This window comes from Podarcis pityusensis, assembly GCF_964106645.2.
Source record: "Podarcis pityusensis genome assembly, chromosome: Z".
NCBI lineage: Eukaryota > Metazoa > Chordata > Lepidosauria > Squamata > Lacertidae > Podarcis > Podarcis pityusensis.
This window is the reverse complement of record NC_138044.1, coordinates 12,710,091-12,727,903: the sequence shown is the minus strand read 5'-3', so window position 1 is coordinate 12,727,903 and position 17,813 is coordinate 12,710,091. Positions and strand designations below refer to the sequence as shown.

The 17,813-nt window shown below is 43.0% G+C and overlaps 1 protein-coding gene across 5 annotated transcripts in view; it reads left to right on the top strand.

Moving 5' to 3' along the window:
- The window catches only part of SCAI (suppressor of cancer cell invasion), a 94,833-nt gene extending 78,818 nt beyond the window's left edge, over positions 1–16,015 (top strand). For all 5 annotated transcript variants that reach the window (XM_080989590.1, XM_080989588.1, XM_080989589.1 and 2 more), the window contains 4 exons: positions 812–884; positions 4,016–4,189; positions 4,438–4,538; positions 5,234–16,015. In XM_080989590.1, the coding sequence (XP_080845716.1) occupies positions 812–884; positions 4,016–4,189; positions 4,438–4,538; positions 5,234–5,383 (498 nt within the window). In that variant the 3' untranslated portion in view covers positions 5,384–16,015. The remainder of the gene's footprint in view (positions 1–811; positions 885–4,015; positions 4,190–4,437; positions 4,539–5,233) is intronic.
- The last annotated feature ends 1,798 nt before the right edge of the window (positions 16,016–17,813 follow it).

The following is a 17,813-nucleotide window of genomic DNA, read 5'->3' as shown; positions in this document are numbered from 1 at the left end:
GGAATGTGGCTCTGTCGGGACACCTTACTCGTCATAGAAGGGTAATTAAAGGCATTTCAAAGATAGACACTTTTGGCGAGACTTGGCTTCCATTCTTTTCCTTTATAAATGAGACAGAAGATACTTTTATTCCACACACAACACAAGAATCTCTGTGGAGAGGATACTTGAATGGACAGTGCATAAATAAACGTATTGCCTGTGTACTGTGTATGAAATTTAATAAGAAGATACCACTGGACAAAGTTACTGTATTTATATGCTGTTCTTGTATTTACGTGAAAACCAATAAAAATATTTGGATATTTTTAAAAAAGAGGGAAGTGTTCACAAAGTTCAGGTATGACTGTTCTGGTGGTGTTGATTCAAGGCCACTCTTTCTGCTTTGTACTGTGGGCCCTTTTTGACTAGAGATGGATCTTGCTCGCCACCAGGGAGTAATCCAGGTTGCAAGCAGCACTGTGGTAGTTCTGAGTGACACAAACACAATTTAGTGCTGATCGCCTGGTGACAGTCAAGTCCCTCTGGTGCCAGTGGCCTGACCTTGGGTGTCTCCAGAAGACCCTGTGTTTAGCCATGGCAGAGAAGAACATGTTTGTGATGCAGAGGTGTAGACATATTGCTAGGGAATTTTACTTTTATACTGAACATCCCACTCTTTCTTTTGAAAGAAAGGGGTTTGTATGGGGCTCCCAGTGGCCCTCCTCTTCAACCAACTGATCGGGTTTACCTTTCCGTTAGCTTTCTATTGCTGTATGTGTTCTCAAACCAAACTGCTGAGATCTCTCTCTTTCTCTCACTCCTCTTCCAGAATTTCACAAACTTATTCGGACAACCACTGGTGTGCCTACTTTCACCAACAGCATATCCAAAAGCGTTGCAAGGTATGAAGGTGTTTTTCCTCTGTAACAGGAGTTGAGGTGTTGCATTGTGTTCCTGTATTTTACAGCAACAACAAAAGTCAGTGGAAAGGGGGTATTAGCTTCCCAGCTTAAAAAGTTGCAGTGACACCTCCCCATCTCCCGACCCTCATTTGATCCACTGAACCACAGTGAGAAGTTCTTTCTTTTTTTGCAAGAACAGGGCATTTGTCGTCTGGAAGTTTACAGTAAATATTTCACTAACATACTTGTTGAGCCTTGAAATTGGCTGTCCTGGATGCTTGGAGAATCTCTGGTGCTTAGGCCTGTTGTTGCTGTTGCATTGCTCATTCCACTGCTGGGTAAACAAAAAGCTCTTAGCCTGGTGCCTAGGGATTGATAAGAATGGCACCAGGCATGAGTCTGGGGAGAGCATTCCACAGGTGGTACTACTGAAAAGTGTTGCCAGCCTCCTCACTTCTCTCAGATGCTCAGGTGGGGCACATTGAAAAGGACTTCAAATGAAGACTGCAGGGACTGGGCTGGTTTGTATGAGGAGAGGCAGTCCCTGAATTATTGTGCTCCTGAGCCTTGTAGGGCTTTAAAGGTCAAGGTGCAATCAGGCTCTTTATTTTGGGGGATAGGACCATAGTCCAGCGGGTTGAGCACTTTCTTTGCATGCACAAAGTTCCAGATTCAATCCCTGGCATCTCTAGGTACGGCTGGGAGAGACTCCAGCCTGACACCCTAGAGAGCTGCTGTCAGTCGATGTCTACAGTACCAATCTAGATGGACCAGTAAGGACCCCTCTGCACTATACATTTACAGCAGTAGTATATTGCTTCAAACAATCAGTTTCCCCCAGAGAATTCTGGGAACTGTGGTTTGTTACTGGTGCTGACAGTTGCTAGGAGATTCCTATTCATGTCACAAATCTACAATTCCTAGAGTTACTGTTTTTATTTATTATATTTATTAGTCACTTTTCGCAAAATAAATAAATAAAGTGAGTTCCCTGGGAAGAATAATTGATTGTTAAACCACACTGAGAATTGTATCTCTGTGAGGGGAATAAATCTAACGACTTTCAACACCCTAAGAAACTGCGGTTCCCAGGATGCTTTGGGGGAAGCCATGATTGTTTATAGTGGTATGATACCGATTGAAATATATAGTGCAAACAGAGCATACGACAGCTCCTTTTCTCCTTAACGTCCGCTGTCCTTTTGCTTCATGCAGATAAAATGTGGGGCAGGGGGGCGGTATTATCTCATCTTCCTTTGCAGCGGTAACTGTGGTGGGCACTCTCTCTTAGGGTTTCTTCCTTGCCTGGACTAACGTTAACGGAAGTCTTTTTGGAGTGCCTTGTAATCTAATTAGGGAGCGAAATATTTGATCAATTCGAAAGCTCTCTATTAACTTTCCAACCCATTTTTCCAGTCCCCATAACTGTAAGTGGTTCTCTGGTGTGTCGCTCTCTGAGAGAGCAGCCCCTTTACTGCTACTGGTTCCCAGCATGAAGTCCAGTCTGGTGACATAATTTGTGACACAGGAAGGTGGTGGTCAGCAGTGAATGCATGAAAGGAGCTGGAGACTTCACCCTTTGGCCTTATTGAGGTAAGTTCTATTATGTGCCAAGAGGTTTTGAGTAAAAATAAATAAATATTGTTCCTGTGAAAAGAACACTAAATGAGGCTGAGTACACATCATACATTTTTTTAAAAACAACAACAACATTAAATCTCCCCCCAAAAGAAACCTGGGAACTGTAGTTCGCTGTGGGTACTTGAAATTGTAGCTCCTGGATTCTTTTTCTTTCTTTTTTCCCAGAGAAGGGTGTGCTTTAAATGTATAATATGTACATAGCCTCAGTCAAAGGAATGATGAAAATAATAGAACTTACCCTTTTTCAAGCAGAAAACACCTACCAACTGGTGAATGTCTCCAGCGGGAGAGGGGAGGAAGATCGTATCTTGTTTAGTGTAATGTTCCTGCTGATCAGAACCTTAAATCTCTCCTTTTTCTCATTTTACTTAGTTGTACAAATTTGAAACAGAGCTAAGAGCTAGTCAAGTTTGAAGGATCAGCTTTCATTCTGGTGAATAATTGGGATGGTGATTGCTGGCAAATAATTATTCATATGTGTGTTTTGGGGATTGGGTTGGGGATAGTTTTTTTCAAGGTATTGTGCTTCCTCTCCCCATTGGGGTAATAGTGCCTCTTTGTATTGGATGACGCTTTGGAGAAACGTTTTGCATTGGGTAATAGATAATCAAATAATATAGCTATCAGTGGATACATCATAATTAGGAAACACTCCTTGATCGCCACTGCCAGGGTGTCTGCAGTGCTCAGTAGGATATAATAGAAACGGGGAACCTTTTTGCAGCCCAAGGATCACATTCCCTTCTGAGAAATCTTCTAGGGTCCATATGCCAGTGGTGGGCAGGGCAACAAATGTAAACTTTACCTTTGTACAGCAGAACATTTTCCTCACATGCTCACACACGCCCCTTCTTTTTCCTCTATCCATACAAGCAAAAGGTGGTCTCAGAAATCAAGGGCATATTCCAGCAAGGCATATTGAGATGCGAAGCAGGGTCACTGAGGGTTGTGAATTAGGGAGATTTCCCTAAGCCAGGTATATTTGGCTCCTGGGCCTAAGGTTCCATATCTTTGGATAGACAGATTTCTGCTGGTACCTTACAGAATGATAGTTCACATCATAGAATGGCTTTTGGTCCCCCACCCCCCTTCCATTTGTCAACAGTCGAAGCCTGAACACCTTTCGGCAGTGTAAAATCTACCTTGAAATAAATCTGAGGGTTGTAGCCAATCCTACTCAGATTAGGTAAATTGAAATTTATGAGCATTGTTAATTTAGGCATGTTCATTTCAGTGGGTCTGCTCTGAGTACAACTTCTTTTGATACAACCTTGGGTTTATAGGGAACCTGTTAGACCCTTGACATATATTTGCTGCTGCTCACTGCTAAGCAAAGTTTGTGAGACTTGGATAGGAGGGCATCTTTGGTGCATTTATAATAGTGCCTCCCTATTTATGTGTCATGGTAGAGGGTTGTATGGCTGTTAACAGTGGGCAACCACCTCTCCTGTTTCGTATGCTAAGTGCATTTTGTGTTCATTTCCTTCCAGATCAGTCTCAGCGAGGCAGCCTCTTCACCTTCTTCCTGAACAATCCTTTAATGGCATTCCTATTTGTCTCTGGATTATCAAGCATGCGCAAAGGATTGTGGGACAAGTGTCATGATTACCTTCGCAAAATCAACCGGGATATTGCACAATTGCTGACTCATTCCCGTTCCATAGGTATGTACTGTAGGTATGCTTAGACCAAGGGAACCATGCAGCTGAAAATGAACAAAGAGGATGTGTTTGTTATTTTTACTATAAAGGGCCGCATCTGAGGTTGTATCCTCAGATGAGTAGACAGATTGATGTTACTGAGCCTGACTAGCATTAGATGCAACTCAGAGTCTCCTTTCCACTCCAGAAATTTAAAAAATAACTTTCTGAATTCAGCTTTTCTTTAAGAGCTGCCTTCTTACTTTCTACAGATCAGGCCTTTCTCCAGTTTTTTGGAGATGAATTCCTTCGCTTACTTCTAACAAGATTCATCTTTTGCTCAGCTACTATGAGGATGCACAAAATTTTCCGGGTATTTATCTATTATTTATTTTATTTAAAAAATCATACTGCTTGAAAATCTCAAAGCAGCATTGAACTCTTCCCTTCTTGTTGTCGAAACAGCTCTTTGATAGATGCTGACTGTGGATTGTATCCAACCAAGCTCTACTTTGAGTAGACCCAGTGAAATCAAAGCAGCCGTCAAGTTTTTAGCAACATTAGGCCCAGTCCTGTAGGAATGCTCTCCCTAAGGAGGCTCAGCAGGCACCTTCTATTTTAACCTTTCAAAATTTGCCATAAACTTTTCTATGCCACCAAGCACAGACAATTAAGAAAACATCTATGATAGTTATGCTGATTATTCTATTAAATTTTTACACAGCTTTCTTCATACGTGTGTGTGTGTGTGTGTGTGTGTGTGTGTTTAAAAAAATAAGGTAAAATTTAAAATCACAGATCATCAGCATAAATATATCTTGTTTGTCCCTCTCTTCCTCCCAAAGGAGCTCAGGGGTAGCAAACAATAAAACAATAAAAATACCTTTAAAACAATTCCAGATACAAACTGGAAAAGAATCTCTACTTAAAAGGCTTCTTGGAAGAAGGAGGTCTTCAGTAGAAGCTGAAAAGAGGACCACTTAGATATTTTTATGAAATTGCAATGATTACTGTACTGGAAAATTGAAATTCTATTTTTTCTCTCCTCCTCTTCCCCACTTCCTATAGCAGGAAACTAGAAATTATCCAGAATCCTACCCCCAGTTGCCAAGGGACGAAACTGTGGAGAATCCACACCTCCAAAAGCATATTTTGGAGTTGGCTTCCATGCTGGATGTTCGAAATGTGTTCCTGGAAACCACGCTTGATGATTATTAAAATGGAAATACACATTCTGGCTTTCTTACTGCAATGGGGTGTTTCCCAGCCACAGATTTTTGAAATGGTGCAGTTTTCTAATGTGAAGATCCACAAAAGGAATTTACTTGATTTTTATTTTTAAACTTAATGATTATTTTTTTAAACAAATGGAATGGCTGTGGGCACGGCTGTTCCATTCTGTATGGGGTCAATTTTATAAACTAATCCCTCCTGCATCTTTTTAAAAAAATTAAAGACTTAAAGGAATCCCTTGGGTTTAAAATTTTGGTTTGTGATGGTTGAAAACCAGCGACACATCATAAATGAGCCTAAGTATTTAGGGGGAAAATGCTATTGGTCACTTTTCTCCCTTGTATGTGGAAATTCTTTATTTTTGTACGATTTTTAAAAATTTGGAAGCAAAAACAAAACACAAACCAAGAAGAAGACCTCTTCTGTCCCCAAAGATTCTGGATTTGAAATGTGAAACATGGGATCACTCATTGCAAAGCAGCAATAGCAATAATAAAAAGTCTTTCAAAACAAGATATGTATGGCCAACTCAAGAAGGAGCATCACTTTTGAAGGGATCGCAGAAAATGTAGTGTTCCCTACTCCCATAAATCCCCTTATCCAGATGTTAAAGCTATGTTGCATGTTGATTAAGAATGCAGGACTTTTATCCCATCTCAGCCTGTGAAGGAATCGCCTCCTGACATAGGAATCACATCAAGAGACTGGCCCCCATCTCTTTATTGGACCACCCTCCGTGCCTCTTGCAGAGCCATGACGATCTTCCTGCCCTGGGAGGAAGGTCAGAACCAGTCAGTTTTTGGGTTCTGAAAGCTCAGAAGGAGACAATCTGCCTTCCTCCGCCACACAATGAAGTATCATTCCTCAGCTTCTGCCCAGAGACTTGTATCTAGGGATGGAAAATGCCAGCCTCTCTCTCTGCACATGAACACATGGCAAGGAACTGCTTCAAACTACCACTGCCACACTTGGACTGTGAATAAACCCTTAACCTGTTTGTGGTGTTCCCCAGATCCAAGAGAGCCACTTTTCTTACCCCCCACTCCTACCCAGTCTTTTGTGATTTGACAACACAAGTTGATGCTGTGTAGTGGGGGAAAGATCACTGCCTTGCCTCTGTGGCTGAGCTGCTCAAAATAAAACCTTGTTTATAGTTGTGGGAAAGGCACGTCCCTCCCCTCACTGCCTGTGTAAAACATGAATCTTCCCTTCCATAGCTGTGTTTAGATGAGAAGGTGTGGGGGAACATACTGACTTTTCATTTCAGCCCTTAAGTATTTATTCTGTCTACAGCAGGTGCAGGGGACTTTTAGCCCACCAGGTGTTGCTGGATACAACTCCCATCATCCTTGGCAAGCATATGGCCTTTGGCCAAGGATGATGGGAGTTGTAGTCCAGCAGCAATCTAGAGGGCCAATCTACAGGAATCTGAAGGCTGCTGCCAGAGGGTTTTTGCTGGGGTGTCAAGGGGAGGGGAGCAATGCAAGGGAAGCTAAACTGCCTGAAGGCAGCCTGTCTGTTTTCAACATATGTTAGGAAGATACTAGTATATAATTATAATTGAATAGGAATGCTGCAGCAGAAGGAAAGGGTTGCTGGGGAAGGGTGCTGCTCTCAAATTGTCCTCAGCACCCAGCTTTTTAAGGCAAGTTGTGGCTCAAGAGGTCTACCCCCACTCCTATACAACCATCTTGGAAAAGACCTCAGCGGGGGTTTTTTGCGCACCAAGGAATATGTTCATCTTTGAGTACAGCAACAGGCTTTGAAAGACTTAGAATGTAAAGAACACATTCCGTTTCATTTGAAAATGGATAGGAAGTCCTGGCAAAATTACACAGCATAGGTTTGTGTGTTAAGTGTCTTCCAGATGGTCCTGGAAGGGCTGCTGATAAAGACTCCTTTGGTGGTCATCTTTCAAATGGGGGCGTGTTGTGGGGAGTTGTTGGCCAGTACATTCAGGATTAACCCACCAAACACAGTGAGCACACATTTCAGGCTTTATTTTTTTAAGCTTATTGAGCGTTTTCTGTAATTCTGCAGTTGTGGGGTATCTTTGAGATGTCAAATAGGAAAAACAAGAGTTTTGTTGTTGCAGCTTGGGTTTCATGGAGGCCAAGGAGATAACAATGGAGTAAGTGTTTCTTTTTCATCTTTTTCTTCCTGAATCTGTTTTGTCTGCATAAAATATTGCTTCCTTCGTATCTCTTCCAGCAGGCTGCCATGTACGCCATTGCCCAAAGTATGATGCAATAGCCAACAAGCTGGGCACAACAGCAGAACTGAGATGCATTCCAGACTCTGAGAAGGCAATGCTTGGGAGGTGTAGCGAGAGGTGCCTTAGGTCGGGCAAAAAAAGTGCAATGGGGCATGGGCAAGTAGATACAGAGTTTTTGCAGAGATGTTGTTCTCTTCCCTGCTCCCCAGTGAGCTTGCTTCTAAAATGCCTTCATTTTTGACAGGCAATTGGAAAGAACAGTTTAATTGCCAAGTTGTTTCCATCAAGTTAGGTTTGGTAACTGGCACTGCTGCATTTTTTCCCTGGGGTGCTCCCATTTTCCTGATTTTTTAAAAAGTAAAATAACAACAGTGTAGGTAAAAGGTGTTTGTTTTATGTATTATATGCACAGTCTGCTAGCTTGTGGAGGGTGCTTCTTGTAAATTGTGTGTGTGTGTGTGTGTGTGTGTGTGTGATAGCTTGAGAACCATGTGAATACGGATTTTTAAAAAAATAATCTAAGCATAGGTGCTGAGCAGAATTTGTTCTATTGCAAGAGAGCATAATTAAGAGTGCCGTTGCTCAAGACGGTGGTTTCATGGGTCCATAATTCAGAAGCATAGTTTCAGCAATGTGAATTTCTTATGGGAGGACTTCACTGTCCAAAAACAGATTAGGGACTTGTGTAGGCCTTAAACTTGGGACAAGTATTTCATCTAATTGTTACTGAACTGTGACCTTGTAATGTTTGCAAACCAAAGGTTTGTGATGATGGACACACACTGACGTCCCTGAAACATTCTGGTGCCAATACGTCTCCCTGTACCGCCGATGTACCTCTGAGTAGTCTTTAAATGGCAAATGGTTCTTAGGGGAAATTTACTAAGAATATGGAACACTTGTGTTCATTTTGGAAGCCAAGGTTTCCATCAAGGAGATTCTTCCTTTTCAAGGTCCAAAGGTTTCTCTGGTCACCTGTGGTGATTATACGTCAGTTTCCACAGTTGGCTCTGACTTACCTTACTCCATGTTGCCTCATTTTAGCTGAAATAGCTTGTGTCCACAAGCTTGGAAACGAGATTTCTGTTTTAGAGTTTGCATTTTGTATTCTGTTCAAGTTTTGCTTTAACTGTAGATTTAGGTTAAAACTGGATCCCAGCCATACATAGTCCAGCATAACAGATATGCAAAGTTCAAATAATTAAAGGACTATATTTTTAAAAGCAAATAAGGACAGATATTACAATTTTGTTTTAAGAATATCCAGTCTACCACATTGATGTAATCTTATCTTGATATTTTCTGCTGCAGCTTCTTTTCTGTAACAAGCCTGATGGTTTGCCTGCAAAGATCTGCAGGCTTGATATAGAATCAAACCAAATTAAGAGTTGAGGAAGGTATTTTCTGGCCCTGTTATGTATAGGACAATCAAATGAATAGTGAGGGACACCCTTCACTGTACCAACTACACAAATACAGGATATTCCTATCATTGTGGCCACAAGGATGTGGCAAGGAATGTTTGCTGAAATCGAAAGCAGGCAACCATTCTCCTTTTCCATACCACATATTGCTCAAGGAAATGCTCAAGTGATCATGTGATACTATTTGGGCTGATCTCCACATCAAGCAAAGGGAACAACTCTGCTGGATGAAGACATTATCCATTTTTGAAATTATGCTACTAGCTTTAAATTTAGAAAAATACGATGGAGAGATACTGAAAGACCTTACCAGATGAACTGGTCTTTGTATCCAGATCCCCCCCTTTCATATATTCTACAAAAGTACTACATTCTATTTGAACAGCTTCTTTTTTAAAAACAACAACCAACAACTTAGATTTAAGTGGATAAGTAAGTCTGGCATTGTAGTTTATGTTTCTAGCTGAAATTGGGTAAAGAAAAGTTGGCTTCTCTAATGCCTACATAGGCACAGGTTGTAAACAGGAACATTTTGTCTCAGTTTTGCTTGTACAATCGACTCTCAACTTAGGTAGAGATTATGTTGCGGGTATAGCACACAAAGCCAAAATCATGTATAGTAAAAAAACAAAAAACCACACACACAACCCATTCCTCCTGTACCTCCAAATGCCATCCCAAGGCCACCTGTACTCTCCCAATGCCTCTGAAAACTCTCCCTGCCCCTCTGACCACTCTCTCAAGGTGAGTGCAATGGCAGGTGGGATTGCCAACATATTTTTCCCCAAACACCTGCCCCCTTTATGATTTATTTTTGGGGTTTTTTGGCCAAGTGCTTAAAACTCTGTGTGCGTAAGTTGTGAGTCAACTGTTTATTATGTTGGTGCAGTCAACTATAAAATCCAGAAAGACAAATTAAGGCAGTGAAATTCTTTGTCAGAGATGGGGAAGGTGTGGGAATCCAGTTGTTGTTGTTGGGCTCCAACTTCCATCAGCCCCAGCCAACCTGGCCAGTGATCATCTGAAGGGCCAAATGATCACAGTCAATAGTTTCAAGGATTTAAAAGACTCTGGAGACTATCTGCTGATTTTCAATATGGGCCAATGCACTAGCTGTTTTTGAGCCAGCATTGTTGGGTTGAAGTTTCCAGCAACACCTTGTCTAGGAGGAGTATGTTCTCAGTACATGGCACAGCTCTTTATGAATATGAAGTATAGAATCAGTATTACATAAACCACCAATATCCCCCCCCCGGTGGTGTGTTTGTAGATACACAGAAATACACCACAGAGCAAAAAATATAGGTAGTTCATGTAATACTAAACAAGTCCTGATACTGGAGAGGCGAAACAGTACTGTTGGCCAAAGCAGAGATGTAAGAATGAAGAGTCTAGTAATAAGTCTTCCTTATCCTGCAGCCTAAGTCTTGGCACTTCTTGATATCTCTCTGCCTCTCCTTGATGACATTGCTCTGCATGTGCAGGGCCCACCCTGCATAGGCGTAGCTAAGGGGGGCAGTGAGGGGCAGCTGCCCCCCAATCACTAACAAGAAAAATACATATCTGCCCCCCAAAGAAGGTCTGCCCCCCCCCAAAAAAAATCCTGTTACGCCCATGCAACCCTACTTTCAAATATGCAAACCTGACTAGCACCTGTTACATAGATTTTTGTCTCCAGTGCGGTAGAAGCCTTTGGTCAAGTGAGCTTTTCCTTCAACATAGATTGATATTGTTGTAATACTTCACAGATTTGAACCCAGGAAAAAGGGAAGCTCTCTCACCTTCTTCCTTTAGCGGTTCTGATGGAAAGTGAGCAGTAGGTTTTAGAGTTTGTTGGGGCTTCAAGCACTTAACTGTATTGTTCTGAATATATTACAGCACTGCTATATGCTGGCATGGCAATAATAAATTAGCTCTGGTTGAGACCCTTAAAGCCATAACTTGCTTTTTGCAGTGTATTTTAGTAATGGTTTCCAAATAGAAAAACTGCTCTTTTGTGAGTGTGGAGAGAAATGATATTTTGATCTGAAATGGCTGCTTGGACACGTCTTGGAGACTAGAAAGGCAAAAGGAAAAGCTGAGAGTAGTCTTGAATTTAGGTGGATCTCCAAAAATAGAAATTGATGTTCATGTCCCCCTGTGAACTTGCTTTGAATCCAGGTTGTTGTCTTATGCTTAGTGGAAGGGGGGGGAAATTAGGGATTGGACAAGACTTCCTGCTGTGTTAGGGTTTGATTCCCTTTTTCATTTAATGAGCTTCACATTTTTTTAAAAAAATGTAGGCACTTCCAAAGCATACTCTCTTGTGCATACTGTTTCAAAGTCTGCTTTTTCCTCTTAGGTCTTTTCATCATATAATACTCAGTGGTCTTGCCACATAAATTTCTGCAGCTGGGTGAACCCTTGTATTGTAATTCAATCACCAGACACAGGCAGCCTTTCTGTGTTGCATCTCCTGCAGTGCCATCGTCCAGAGAGGAGTGGAGGGCATTCAGTTAATAGGATGGCTCCAAGGCATTTCAAGTCTTTTGCCTCCTCTTCCAGAGTGAAGGACCATCTCACACTCCATTCCTGCCCTGTCAGGTTCCTTTTCTTTTGGAGGAATTTATTGGGACTGGTAAAAGAGTTACTGTCTCTTTAAGAACTCAGTTGCAGAGGGAATTCTAGGAAATGGGGGAGGGGTGGACTACAACGGGGACCCACCATTTTTATTTGTTTTGTTGCTTCTGCCAATTGTGACAGAAATGAAATCCCTTAAAGGGCCCCTAAAGAGGGTGGCGCTGTGGTCTAAACCACAGAGCCTAGGACTTGCCAATCAGAAGGTCGGCAGCTCAAATCCTCATGACGGGGTGAGCTCCCGTTGCTCGGTCCCTGCTCCTGCCAACCTAGCAGTTCGAAAGCGCGTCAAAGTGCAAGTAGATAAATAGGTACCGCTCCGGCGGGAAGGTAAACGGCGTTTCTGTGCACTGCTCTGGTTCGCTAGAAGCGGCTTAGTCATGCTGGCCACATGACCTGGAAGCTGTACGCCGGCTTCCTCTTCCAATAAAGCGAGATGAGGGCCTCAACCCCAGAGTCGTCCGCAACTCGAGCTAACAGTCAGGGGTCCCTTTACCTTTTAATGAGCTGCCCAAACCATCTCTTTATGGTGTTATACAGTGGTACCTCAGGTTAAGAACTTAATTCGTTCCGGAGGTCTGTTCTTAACCTAAAGCACCACTTTAGCTAATGGGGCCTCCTACTGCCGCCACGCCGCCGCGCAATTCTGTTCTCATCCTGAAGCAAAGTTCTTAACCCGAGGTACTGTTTCTGGGTTAGCAGAGTCTGTAACCTGAAGCGTCTGTAACCCGAGGTACCACTGTATAAGTCGTTTCGGTCTGGAGAAAAACTTCTGCAGGGCCTGTTGGGCTCCTCACACAGTAACAGAGGGGAAAAATCAGGCAAGGAAATGCTGGATATTCAGGCCCAGTACTTGCCAGTACATCCCCACTCCTCAGGACTTAAGGCAAAGTGGCCCTTTCTCTCCACAGACTTCCTGGCTAGTCCAAAATACACACTCTCCCCTCCCCCACTTCCTACATGTCTTCCCAGAAATGGCTGCCTTCATGGTTGAATCTCTCTGGATTTTGGGCAGGGCTTGAGGTTTGTCTCCTCACACTTTTCTCGGACAGAAGGAGCCTGGGATGGGCTGTGTCTGGATCCACAGTGACATTTGCTGTCTGAAGATTTCTGAATTAACATATCTTGCTGAAGCACTTCCTGCTTTAGCATCTTCTCTCTCTCCCCTTTCCTCTCTAATCCCAGCTTATTACATTTGTATTAATAAAAGTATTGTTACTTTATTATTATTGCCAGTGTCCATCTAGCCCAAAGGCTACTGCATTACTGGCGGTGGGGGAGGTGGGATGCTGAGGCCCACTGGCAGTCCCTTGACCGTTTGCAAAGATATTGCTGGTAGCAAAATCTCTACAATGAAGGATGAGGCTAAGTGCTCTGGACACCCAAACTGGACCGACTTGTGACCACAGCATGCAATCAACTTAAGTGGTTATTGCTGTTGGTGTTGCTGAATATGCTAGTGGTTCAGGAAACTTCAAGGTACAGGTCATTTAACTCTAATCAGTTTTAAATCTTCCACTTGCTGATCGTCTTATCTATCAGACAAAGTTAATTTTCAGCCTTGCCTTGTGATCCTCTGGAATACAAATCTCTACACTTCCTATGTTAAAGAGAATCCTGAACGAATGCTTTGAGAATAAGGCTGACTTTCATTCACTCTTTCTGCTCTGCTGTGCTAGCACCCAATGATATGTAAATGTAATGCACTAAGGTACCCATTTAATCTTATTTGTTAGAATAGTTCTCGCATCTAAAGTGGGTCTTCTTCGTTTTCTTCCAAGGGTAACCTAGCCAGCACTTCACTCTGAAGTTTCAGAAACAAAGTTTGTCCTGGAATCTGTGTGGTTTTTCATTTAGAATCTATTTTGTATTTAGCCATGTCTAAAGTTTCAGTCTATGCTTCCTTGGAAGCAAATTCCAATGAAACAGTAGAGCATATGCAAGAAGTAAATGTGAGATATACACTAAGTAGAAAATATGCATCTGCTGCCAAGTGAGAAGCTCCCAGCATTCAGTGTGCAGGATTCTTTAGCCCTTTTATCATTGTTGTTAAGCCATGCTTAAGCTGGGCAGCAGAAGCAGAACATGGACTAACCTTCTGTTGCTTCCTTAGAATTGCTCATATCTAGGCCAGGATCAGCTAAGCTGTGATTCTTCACACATTGCTGGACTCCTGTCTTCCATCACTCCTGACCATTGGCTATGCTGCCTGTGGCTGATGGGAGTTTGAGTCCAACAAGATCTGGAGGGCCAGAAGAAGTTAGCGCCCCCCCATGCCGTAGCCTAAAGCACAACAACCAACTCTCCTTCCTCCACCTTCTTGTCCTGTTGGGCTGCCAAATGAGGATGAGTAAAGGGATAAGGAGATAATTAAAAACAATAAACATTCTACTGCTTCCTCTAAGAATAGAGCACATTTTTGCATTTCTCTGGAAAAACTGAAAATTACTTAGGAGGAAGTGTGCCTTTTAGGTAAATGCATCTGTAATCAGCAGGCTGGTTTTAAGCTAGAAACTGCTTACTATTTCAGTTTTTTCTGGCTGAGCTGACAGTGATGAACAAGCAACAGTTGGACATCTTGTAATGATGCTACAAGCAACGATTCCTTGAACAATGCATTGAAATTAGATGTCAGATTCTATCTTTATTTTTTTTAACTGGTGGCTTTTGAATTTTAAATACCACTAAGGCCTGATTACTGATTCTATTGTGGATCTTTAAGCCTCCGATTTCTGTGTCATTTTTGCATGTTGATGCATCTTTTGTTTGCTTATGTGTGCCTTGTAAGCTTCTAGATCTGCAGATGCTCGGTTTGACTATAGAAAAATGGTAGTATGTTCTCTGCTATGGTGATTCTGCTCATCTTTTGCTCATGCAGGCATGTTTTGGATAATGCAGCAGGAAGCCTATGTACAATAGATTAAGAATAGCACTGAACCCTGCCGCACAATTGAAAGAAAGGATTAAACTAATATGCATCAGCAAGCTTTTTTAAAAATAAAATAAAATATTGGACAACACCAACAGCTTTTAAATTGGGAAGGGCTATGAATACACAGAAATCAAGTTTCAGACTCCAGTGCTAGTCTTAGTGAGATTGGATCCCTGCTGAAATTCTAGCAAACATTAAATTGAAGTCAAGCGATGTGGTGTAACATTTTACCTAGAATGGCACATTCCCCACATTGCTAACAAACTTGCAATTAAAAAACACACCAAATAAATAAGCTTGTATTAGAAAATAACATGCCTACTTTTTTCTTTTTTAAAAACAACAACACTTCATTTGGGAACTAATAACCTGACTTCTTAGTGGTAAAAACACGATAAATTTTTAATCTGTGGCAAATGCTTGTCTGTGGTTGAAATGTTTATTGAACTGTGATGCCAGTTGTAGGGAATATACAGCTGTATCTCTTAGAATCCCTTTCTCAAAGGGATTGAAGCACAAGCGTTTTACATGTACCTAACCTGTTCTCAGTGCTGCTAGTTCATAGTGCATGTGATGATGCTGTAGGGGAACCCCTGTAACGGTTCACAAAGCCACTGTTACATTTATTACATAACCACGTCTTTGGTGCCAGTTTATCTATGTTATGACTTGAGATTTTTACAACATTCCTGATCTGACCAGTGTGATGTGATGCTTTTGTTTTCTGATGCTGAGAAGATCAGGGGTCATTCTTGTTTACAAGGTTCTAAATGGCTCCCCTCCCCCTTTGCCAAGAGTTAACACACCATTGCACACACCCCATCAGTGTGGAAACCCAATCTTTTTCTTTCTCTTTCCTTTCTCTCTCTCTCCCTTTTCTCGTACAAAGCTTGTGTGTCTAATGCATCTGAATTACCAAGCCATACGCCCAACCATGGATGTTTTCCTTTCTTGTCCCATCTGACATTTCTCTGTTGCCTGATATTTATAATCCGCGCTGTGGTTTGTACAGATGTGTTTTCCCAAGGGTTCAATGAAAGCTATCTCCGCAAGATAGTAACAGCTGGGGATGTGGCAACCTTTTGTAAATTTGGCGTGTCTGCCACTCCCTTCTGTTTACTGCTTTTGGGAAGACAATTCCACTAAATAAAATTTGCAATCTAACACTGTGACTCTCTACAGACCTAACATAGCATCAAGGGAACAAAATACTGTAAAAAAAATGCTTTTTATGTTGTGTTTAAGTAACAAGGATATGACATTTCTGGGGTTTTGCTGTCAGTGTATTTAAGGCTTTCACGTTGGTTAATGTTTGCTTGAAATGTGAGTACACTCATCGGTTGTGAATTATTGTACATGAATTTTGTATCTGAGACCCACTCAAATTATATGTACTACCAATATACAATAAACATATTTGCTTAAAAGTGTGCATTTCAGCCTTCAGGAATAGGTGGGCTACACATTTAAATGAATGAAACTCAAACATTACTGTTTATCATTATAATTCTCAACCACATTGATGAATAATAATGTTATTTTCAATCATCTTTAAGAGCAGGAAGGCCCTCTTACACAGCCACTCTTCCAGGTTTCATGAAAATCTCATTACATTCTGACTTTAAAGAAAGAAAATATAAGAGCCCTGCTGGATCAAACTCAAACCCTACATATAGTCTAGCATTCTGTTCTCACAGTGGCTAACAAGATGCCTATGGAACATCCAAAACAGGACATATGAACTAAAACTCTCTCTTCCTGTTCCCCAGAAACTGCTTTTGGGGGGCATACTACCAATATATAGTAATTACGGCTATTTAAAATCAAGGCAGTTAATTCTTGTGAAAAATAGTTAGGAAATGCCAGGCTTGGTGGGTTTTTTTTAAAGCCTTGGATTAGAGACCGAAGAACCCACTTGCATTAGCAGTACATTGTGCTATTTTTTCTTCCTGTGATGTCACACACCGGTTAATGCCAGCAGATATCTTAAATTTGGTTCTAGAAATGAAAATAGCCTGGAAATTTCTACCGAGAAGTAGGCTAAACATGAAACTATATGAGGGAAGCAATCTAAAAGGCTTTGGGGGTGGTGGTCAACACCTCCCCACCCTCTACCAGCAGAAATGCATTTTCTTCTTGCTTGGCCATCTTGGGACCAGAGTCACATTTCATTCCCGGCCCTGCCGGCTGCGGCTGATGGGCTTTGGAGTTGAGCAACACTTGGAGGGCCCAATGTTCCTGCCACCCTGGGGTAGACAACAGCTGACCCCCCCTCAAATGCCCCAATGTCCCGTGAATTAACAGATCCGGGAATGTCCCGCTTTCACTTAGCCGGCAAGGAGACGGAGAGCTGCCGCCGCTTTCTAAAGTGCGCGGGCAAATGCCGCTGCCCTGCCCTTGCCTAGCGCGGCGGAAGAGCTTCCTCGGGGGAGGGGGGCGGACCTTTCAACAAGGGGCCGGGCTCGAAGCTGCGCTCTTGGCCGGCGATGAGCAGCGCCCCGTTGCGGGCAGAGTCCGGCGCGCTCAGCTCCATGCCGTTCATGTGTACCATCCTTCTGTTGGGAGGCAGGGGGCGGTGGGGTCTTGGAGGGACTGCCTTGGCTGGGGGGCAGGCGACGAGGAAGGAGGGCGGCCGAGGCAGAGACTGCTGCACTAGAGCAGAGGACGGAGATGATGGTGGGGGGAGCGGGGGGGGAGCAGCGGGGCAGAAGTGCCATTGCAAGCCGGCGGGGCGCCCTTGCCCGGCAGCAGGAGTGGAGGAAGGAGCCGAGCGGTGGGGGGCAGCTGCGTCCACGCCCCCTTCTTCACCTGCTGCTTCCCGGCGGCCGGATCTAGCCGTGAGATCCAGCCGAGGGTGGCAAGCGGCTTTGCGGGGAAGCAATGGTCTGCAGGGGCGTCTCCTGCTCCCGGGTTGCGCGCGAGCTTTCTCTGCGGGCTTCAGCCTTGTGCTCGGCTTGCCTGCCCGCCTGCCTGCTTGGAAGTGAGCGCCTTTCAGGCTGGGGCAAATCGACATCAAGGCTGCATCTCCCACTTAGGCGGGGTGGGGGAATAATAAAGGAGGGGCCTATTGTGACATAAGGCACCGTAATGATGCTACAGGGGACGTTTTTCCCCTGCACGTGGAGACAGGCTCCCAGCACAATGGCAGCGCTGCCTAGCGGGGCTTTGAAGTGACAGTAAAACATCAAGATTCAATATTGTCTCCCGAAGCAGACGGATTCCAACACC